This window comes from Pseudochaenichthys georgianus, unplaced genomic scaffold, assembly GCF_902827115.2.
Source record: "Pseudochaenichthys georgianus unplaced genomic scaffold, fPseGeo1.2 scaffold_687_arrow_ctg1, whole genome shotgun sequence".
Classification (NCBI taxonomy): domain Eukaryota; kingdom Metazoa; phylum Chordata; class Actinopteri; order Perciformes; family Channichthyidae; genus Pseudochaenichthys; species Pseudochaenichthys georgianus.
In genome coordinates this window covers 88763-97500 of record NW_027263241.1, presented here as the reverse complement: position 1 = coordinate 97500, position 8738 = coordinate 88763, and the positions used below count along the sequence as shown (strand labels likewise).

The following is an 8738-nucleotide window of genomic DNA, read 5'->3' as shown; positions in this document are numbered from 1 at the left end:
CAACAAACCAAGGTTGGCTCCTTCTGTTATTAGGAGTGTTGGTCTTAATTAAACAAGGAGCATTAATCAAATCAAATAATAATTTTTTTAAAGAGCAGAGAAGATTTATCACAGATTATTTTATATCTCCAGGTACACACATAACATTCAAGACACACTACAAACAGTAAATAGTCTTCATGACATTAAGAATTGTACGGACTGATCAACAAACTGTACAAAGACCTGCACATACACATATAAGTACAAATACAACATCCCAATATATTTCCTTTAAAACACTTAAATAATTAAAAAGAGTGAAAGTCTCTGCAACTTTAAAATATAAGACAATGATTTATGGCTGTAATGGAAATAGCAGATAGCACTTTAGAGGGGTACAGATGTATCCATTAGCTCTAAACTGTGGATCCATTGTTTTTTGGCGACTTGTTCAACATCCTCCATCAGTGTACATGATCGTGTTGTCAGCATAGATGTGAATTGTTTTACTTCATCACAAACTAATGGGAGAAAATTGATATATAAACTGAACAGCAGTGACCCCAGAATAGAGCCATGTGGCACTCCCAATTAGCATGATTGTAACGGAGAAAGAGAGGAAGCAGAGAAAAAACACTTTTAGCAGAGGTGGAAAAAGTACTCAGATCTTGTACTCGTGTAAAAGTAGAAATAAAGTGGAAGTAGGAAGTAAAAGTCCTGCATTCAAAATGTTCCTCAAGTAAAAGTAGAAAAGTATTCTCATCAAAATATAGTTAAAGTAGCGACAGTAAAAGTAGTGATTGTGCAGATTGTTTTATAATGATTGATCATGAAAGTGTTCTCAAAGCTGGTAAAGGTGCAGCTAGTCTGAAGTACTTTGTAGACTGCAGGGTAGCTGGTGAAGGTGCAGCTAGTCTGAAGTACTTTGTATACTGCAGGGTAGCTGGTGGATTTACTCCAGGTGGAACTAAAGTCTGATTTAACACTTGATTATATTTCACATCATTCATCCAGATCTGTAAAGTAACTAAAGGTATTAAATACATGTAGTGGAGGAAAAGTACACCATTTACCTCTGACTTGTAGTGGAGTAGAAGTACAAAGTAGCAAAAACCTAAAATACTCAAGTAAAGTAAATAGTTCCTCAAAATTGTGCTTGAGTACAGTACATGAGTAAATGTACTTAGTTACTTTACAGCACTGGCAGCTAATCTCCATTCCACGTTCTGTAGAGACAGTTTTTCCACATGTGTCACAAAAAAGTACAAGAGAATGACTATAAAAAATCTGTTTCAGTTCTTCCAATTTTGGGATGAATAAGATAAATATCTATCTATTTATCTATCTATATATCTATTAAAGTAGATTGAATTACAAGACTCTTTACTTTAAGGCTCTATATTTTTGCTACCAACCATCAGCGTTGTCCTGATCCGCTTCTGGTAAAATCTTTATAGGGATTTTATCCTTATTGCTAATGTATGGAAACATCCTCTCAGTGAAAGTGTGTGTGAAGGTGAGTATGTGTGTGTTAGCGTCAAGATCAGAGAACGACAACTCTCCTCTGTTCCAGTCCAGATGCACTCTGACCCTCTGGAGCTTCGTGGGCACTGAGAGATCGTTTGGTTCTGTTGATGGGGAGAATATTTTGTATTTTCCATTAGAGAATCCTATTCTCCATAATCCAGACTGTGCTATCCCTTTCCTTTTGATGGAATCTGAGGCTACACCAAGAAACCAGCATGCACTGCCTCCAACTTCAACATCCCAGCTGTGAGACCCTGAGTTAAAGCCCTCAGAGCCCAGGACTGAGTAGTAGTATTCATGAAACCTCTCTGGATTATCAGGAAGTTCCTGTCTCTCTCCTCGTCTCACACTGGTCAGATCTTCAGACAGGATGAGTTCTGGAACAGCAGTGTTTGGGTCCAAAATCACAGGAGTGTAGGTGACCAAATCCATTAGCTTGTCCCAGATAATAAAGCTGAGGTTGCCCAGGTGTTTGGCCTGGTCTATCAGAGCTCCTGAGGGCAACTGTGGATCCTCCAGCAGGGGGCGCTGCAGCCTCTCCACTGCAGCCTTGTAGTTGTGCAGGAAGGAGACGTCTTCAGCTCTCAGCTCCTCCTCTGTGGCTCTGACTGTGTGTGAAAGAGCTGCTATCTCTCTGCTCACAGCCTCCATCTTCTCCTCCATCCTCCTCCTCTTCTGCTCCTCTTCCTCCCTCAGTGCAGCCATCCTGGCCTCCTCTTCCTCTTCTAGAAACTGGTGAAGCTTCTTGAACTGCTCCTTAATCTGCATCTCTGTGCGTTGAGCCTGGACCTTCATGTGTCTTGCTGTTTGATCAAACTTCACTTTAACTTCTTCAAAAGTCTTTAACTTCTTCTTAAAGGGCTGCAGAGATTTCTGGAGCTCCTCTTTGAGATCCTTTGTGATTTCCTCAATGGGTCTGAATCTGTGGTTGGTGTGTGCTTTTGAATCTCTGCAGACGACACACACTGGCTGCTGATGGTCCAGACAGAAGAGTCTGAGTTTCTCAAAGTGCAGACGGCAGAAAGTCTCAGACCCGGCTGAAACATTCTGATCTCTCTTCACTAAGAAAGTCTCACACAGGTTCTTCAACACCAGGTTATGAGGAGGATCACTCCTTGAGGATCTTCTCTTACAAACTGGACACTCGTGTGTTTGTTTTCCTTTCCACCAGTTCTTCAAACAGGCTTTACAGAAGCTGTGGCTACATGTCAGGACAACTGGATCTTTAAAGACGTCATGGCAGACCGGACAGGAGAGATCCTCCTCTGATATGGACGCCATTGTGTCTATGAAATGCTGAAAATAAAGCAGGCACATTGTAAATCAGTTAGTTTATCATTTATAAAGTAAACGGTTGTTTACAACTTTGGTAGCGTAAAACTTACATTGTCGCTGTGTTGACTTTTTTCCTCCAGTCCTCAGTGGTTGTGAGTTCTCTGCCAAGGTAAATCTCATCGTCCGTCCAACAAAATGAAGACCCCTCCTGGATATCTTTCAGATGAACCTTGCAAAGGGTGCAATTTATTTAGAGCACTTTTAATGACATGGTTAACTATTAACTGAGATGGACCAAAGGTTCATCATTTAAACACGATGTATTGCTTCAGGTGAGACTTTTATGCGTTTGGTGACGTGTAAAAACTCTTGTTGAGTAATTTTGCTGGACTTTGGATGTTGTTTACTTGAAGTCATGCACATACACTTTGTGATAAAACAAACAGCCAATACATCCTCTAAATGCCCTCAATCTCGTTTTTCTAATAATGTCTTACTAATGAAATGGCTACTATGAAGACTAACATATTCACACATGAAAAATCGTCGCCAAATGAATCCATAAAGGCCCTGTCACACTGTCCCGAAGTTGACACCCGATGGACACACGAATATGGAATTGTGAATTTCGCACGAAGATGGCCCCGAACCACACACGAAGGCAACATTTACATTACATTTAAGACATACAACTGCAATGAAAGTACCAAAAACAATGATGTTACAGTACTATGATACTGCACTGATATCTTCAGACTTTGTTCTTTACTTTCTCCGTCTTTATATGTAGAAAATATTACGTTTTCTCCGTAATGTTGTTTCCATAACAACAACAATTTCCTGTCAACTGTCCTTCAAAATAATATATTATATCCTTTTTAGTTTCACAAAACACAAATTGGGTTATTTACATAATATATTTACATGATTTTGTTGTGCAATAAAACAACCCGATGGACACACGATAAAGGAAATGTTCAAATTCGGCTGTGATCGTAGCAACATCGGGCCGTTCGTGAGGGCATCTTAAGCCATCGTATGACCGCTGGCGGAGTTTCTCAGGCTCCGGCAGCAACTTCGTGAGCGGAGGCAAAATCTTTGGCATGCCAAAAAATTGCCGAAGGACCTTGCGAAAGTTCATTTTCGTGTTGAATTCGTGTGTCAATGTTGCCCTTCGTAAGGCCATTGTGAGGGCATCTTGTTATCATCGGTGCCATCGGGCATTCGCCCCGATCAGAGTGAGTGTGAATGCACCGATGATAACAAGATGCCCTCACGATTTGACAAGATGCCCTCACGAGTGCCTTACGAAGTTGCCGCTCACGAAGTTGCTGCCGGAGCCTGAGAAACTCCACCGGCGGTCATACGATGGCTTAGATGCCCTCACGAATGGCCCGATGTTGCTACGATCACAGCCGAATTTGAACATTTCCTTTATCGTGTGTCCATCGGGTGTCAATTTCGGGACAGTGTGACAGGGCCTTTAAGAGTTTCAGCCTTCCACAAATACCCAATTTCTACGAATCCAAAGCTGTTTATTGATCCCAGTATGTAGAAATATGCAAATACACCTTTTTAAATAGTCAAATATTACGATTGTGTCGATGCCAAGAAATGCAGGATATAACCCCAAACTGCAACAAATGTCATGTTTAAAAATATAAAATCCCATGCTGGTTTTAAAGTTTTAAAACTCCTATATTATAATTTGTTTCTTTTAAACTGGTAAGAAGATAGATGGGGTGGGCGGCACCGGCAGTTTTGATTTGATTATATAATCAATTCAAACACAAGAAAATGAATCAAAATGTAAACTTAATACAAAGTTCAAGTACAAGTACAAGTTGTTACAAAGTGTTTCTGATAAAAAATAAACTGTTGAAACAAGTTGATCGAGTGCCAGGATGTAAACGTAAATGAATTTTTACCACGGTAAGAACAAGTCCTTCCTGCCTTCAGAGAGTTATTGTCAGTGCAACAATATCTACATGAGCCAACAATGAGGTTTGCCTGGCAGCTGGCTCCCCAGCGCTATGCTAGCTAGCATATTCTACCCATCAACCTGAGAGTTAGCATCGCAAGGGCTCCCTCGACAAAGGCCAATGGGTTTATTTCCATTGGATTTTGGATAATTGCAGAAAATAATCTCTTTGTGAAACAGATGTTCATGATACTCAATAAACGTTATGTTCAGCAGGATAATCTCCACATATTACAACCCAGTCTCACAGCATTTCATGTTATAGTCACGACATTCAATCTATTGATTCGTGTTCACCAACACGATTTTCCCCTTTTTATGTGTCACACAGAACGATTTTTAAAACAATGTATTTCTATTATTAGTGTGTTTCGTGCCTGCACCACGTATGTTTGTCCGGTCGGGTCTTGGAAGACCGGAAGCTATGTGGTTCATAAAAACATGTTCTTACTCAATATCAAGCCACGATTATTGTTTTTATTTTAAATCGTATAATGTCGGACTTTTGTTGCCGTCTGTGAGGGAAATAAATGGGCCTCAGAATACTGAAATCTGTATTTTTTAAATCTTCTTTTCCTTCTAATTTGTTATTCTTTTCAAAATAACACAGTTATTTACTCACCAATAACACACAATTATCCTTGTTTTTATTTATTTGTTTAATTCTATAATCTCAGGCTTTTTTGGCGTCCGTCAGGAACTGAATTTCAAAATAAAATAACCAGAAACAGACTTAGGCCTATATGGGACATTTCAAGCATCATTGCGATACACACCCACTGAACTGATTACCCAAGATCCTAAACTATGGTTTAAGCTCGGTGATTGGATGTTTTAGCCGCAATGCACGTTGGGATATGGTGTTAATTCGATATGAAATCCGAAAAACACTACACTACCCACAATCCTCAGCTATCGTTTGGGACTACAGTCCCGTTGCTTGACAAACCCCATGATTAATCTTCAAGCTCTGGGATTGGATGTTGGAGTGGCAGTGTGCCAAGGTTTTGCCGAGCATCAGACAGCTCTTTGGAATGGAACGAAACCACGGCAGACTATCCAAAACTGGACTCGAACGGGACCAGCACCCCCCCCACTTATTTTGTAATTCTACTCCACTACAATTCAGAGGTTAACCTGGTATATTTGATGTGATTCTTATTAATGATGTGAAATATAAACAACCCTTAAATCAGACTTTAGTTACACCTGAGTAAAATTCAGGGAAGGTGATTGTCAAGTGCCAACAATCAGGAGAGATATTTGATTGTTGGTGCTTGAGAAGACTAAACATTTATCTGCAGATCCCTATAAAGTATATTCATTACTCGTTATTCTCTACTAATAGTTAATTAAAGACTGTATAATGGCTATTTTGCACATCCCTTTCAAGATTTCAAGATTTTCAAAGGTTTATTGACATATCATATTCACAACTACGGTGTAGTTATGCAATGAATAAAAAACTTGGGTCGCAGGTTCCTCAACAGTGCATTACAAGACATCTATCAATATGTGTGTAAACCTCCAGCATTAAACTGTCATATTCTGCACATTTCTTATACTATCTAAATACATAAGAGTATAATTAATGTGTATAATATCAGTTAAAATAAGGGCTTCATCTTAATTAACATTGCAGGAAAGCAATATATTAGACGTTAAGTACTTTGTCAGGCTTAATATTTATCTGTAGATAGATACCCCCAAAGTTTTTTTCTTATTTGAAAGAAGACCTTAACCTAAAGTATTCTTTAATGTTTAAATAAAGGTTAATTAGTTTTTCTGTTTTGCACATCCTCATATTAATATCTTTGTACGTCATCAGGCACTAAACTGTTTTATTGTAAAGATCACTTACAGTATGTTCTTGATTTTTTATATTCTATATTTCTATCATTGACATTCTACTTTCCCCCTAGTATGTACTCTTAATATATTTTTCAGCAAATATAACATATTAAAAAAATTATTAAATAACATGCTTTAACCATTAGGTGGTGCACACACACACACACACACACACACACACACACACACACACACACACACACACACACACACACACACACACACACACACACACACACAGCATACAATGCCATAATAACTTTGTATTATTAGTGTAGGAGACTTATGTATGTATAACATCTGAAGATGTGTAGTTTTATTCATGTTTTCACATCATTTTACAGGATATTTCTATATTATTTCACATGTTTTACTTCTACACATTAATATCTGATTTGTAAAACATTGACCGAAAAGTATATCCGTCATTTAATGGTAAGCTATTGAAATTGTGATTGCATAGATGTGTCTCCCATCACCCAAAACCCCTGACTATTCTTTCAACTCAGTATTACATTATTATATTCAAAGAAAATCAGTAATATCTTTAAAAAACTACAAGTCCTTTTATATCAGCTGTGCACCGTTATGGTGTAAATACAGCCTATCTACCAATTGGATCAAATATAAAAGTCAGCTGAATTACTATTGATACTGCAAGGAGACATATTGTGTGAAGAGAAATTGAAGATGTTGTTTAATTGCTGATATATTTATGATCCACATCACGTATTCAGTTTCGGTGGAAGTTCTTCCAGTTTGTCCAAAGGTCTTCTCATCAGGGCTCTATAAATAAAGAACTACGGAAGATGTGTAATATGTAATGCAGCTGAACCGTGTATTATAATGCCGTTATGTGATGACCTCCAAAGAGAAAAGCAAGCACACTCGGATTAAAGTATTATTTTCTTGAAAAAAAATATTTGGATTTCATATCGCATTATTATTATTGGGGCTAAACAATCCAATTACCAAGCTCCAACCATAGCTGAGGATCTTGGGTAATCAGTTCAGTGGGTGTGTATTTGTTTCCGGTTATTTTATTTTGAAATTCAGTTCCTGACAGACGCCAAAAAAGCCAGAGATTATAGAATAAAACAATGATAATTGTGTGTTATTGGTGAGTAAATAAAAGTGTGTTATATAAAAAAGAATAACAAATTAGAAGGAAAAAAAGATTTAAAAAATACAGATTTCAGTATTCTGAGGCTCTGAGCCCCATTTATTTTCCTGACAGACGGCAAAAAACGTCCGACATTAAACGATGTAAAATAAAAACAATAATCGTGGCTTGATATTGAGTAAGAACATGTTTTTATGATCCACACAACTTCCGGTCTTCGAAGACTCGAACGGACAAAAAGACGTGCTGCAGGCACGAAACACACTACCAATAGAAATACATTGCTTTTAAAATCTTTCTGTGTGACACGAAAAAAAGGGAAATCGTGTTGGTGAACACGAATCAATAGATTAAATGTTGTGACTATATCACGAAATGCCGTGAACCTGGGTTGCATATTAACAGCATATTTGGCTATAAAGGAACTACAGCAAGGATTGCACCACTGCTTTTTGCAGATGATGTGGTTCTGATGGCTTCATCGGTCTGCGACATTCAGCCCTCACTGGATCGGTTCGCAACCGAGTGTGAAGTGGCTGGGATGAGGATCAGCACCTCCAAATCTGAGGCCATGGTACTCAGCAGGAAACCGATGGACTGTCCACTCCAAGTAGGGAATGAGTCCTTACCCCAAGTGAAGGAGTTCAAGCATCTCGGGGTCTTGTCCTCGAGTGAGGGAACAATGGAGCGTGAGATGGGCCGGAGAATCGGAGCAGCGGGAGCGGTATTGCAGTCGCTTTACCGCACCGTGGTAACAAAAAGGGAGCCGAGCCAGAAGGCAAAGCTCTCTGTTTACCGGACCATTTTCGTTCCTACCCTCACCTATGGTTGTGAAGGATGGGTCATGACCGAACGAACAAGATTGCGGATACAAGCGGCCGAGATGGGTTTTCTCAGCAGGGTGGCGGGCGTCTCCCTTAGGGATAAGGTGAGAAGTTCAGTCACCCGGGAAAAGGAGTCGAAAGGAGCCAATTGAGGTGGTTCGGGCACCTAGCCTCT

The 8738-nt window shown here is 39.1% G+C and overlaps 1 protein-coding gene across 1 annotated transcript; it reads right to left on the bottom strand.

The window, feature by feature from the left end:
* Positions 1 to 1389: 1389 nt before the first annotated feature.
* Positions 1390 to 2793, bottom strand: LOC117443851 (nuclear factor 7, ovary-like). Its single transcript, XM_034079669.1, has one exon. It carries the CDS (start codon positions 2788 to 2790, stop codon positions 1390 to 1392), a length of 1401 nt encoding a protein of 466 aa, XP_033935560.1. The 5' UTR covers positions 2791 to 2793.
* Between the last annotated feature and the right edge of the window lie 5945 nt (positions 2794 to 8738).

What these genes read in the sequence shown, in the direction of transcription:
- LOC117443851 (XM_034079669.1), bottom strand. Translation starts at nt 2,790, where the DNA reads ATGGCGTCCATATCAGAGGAGGATCTCTCCTGTCCGGTCTGCCATGAC.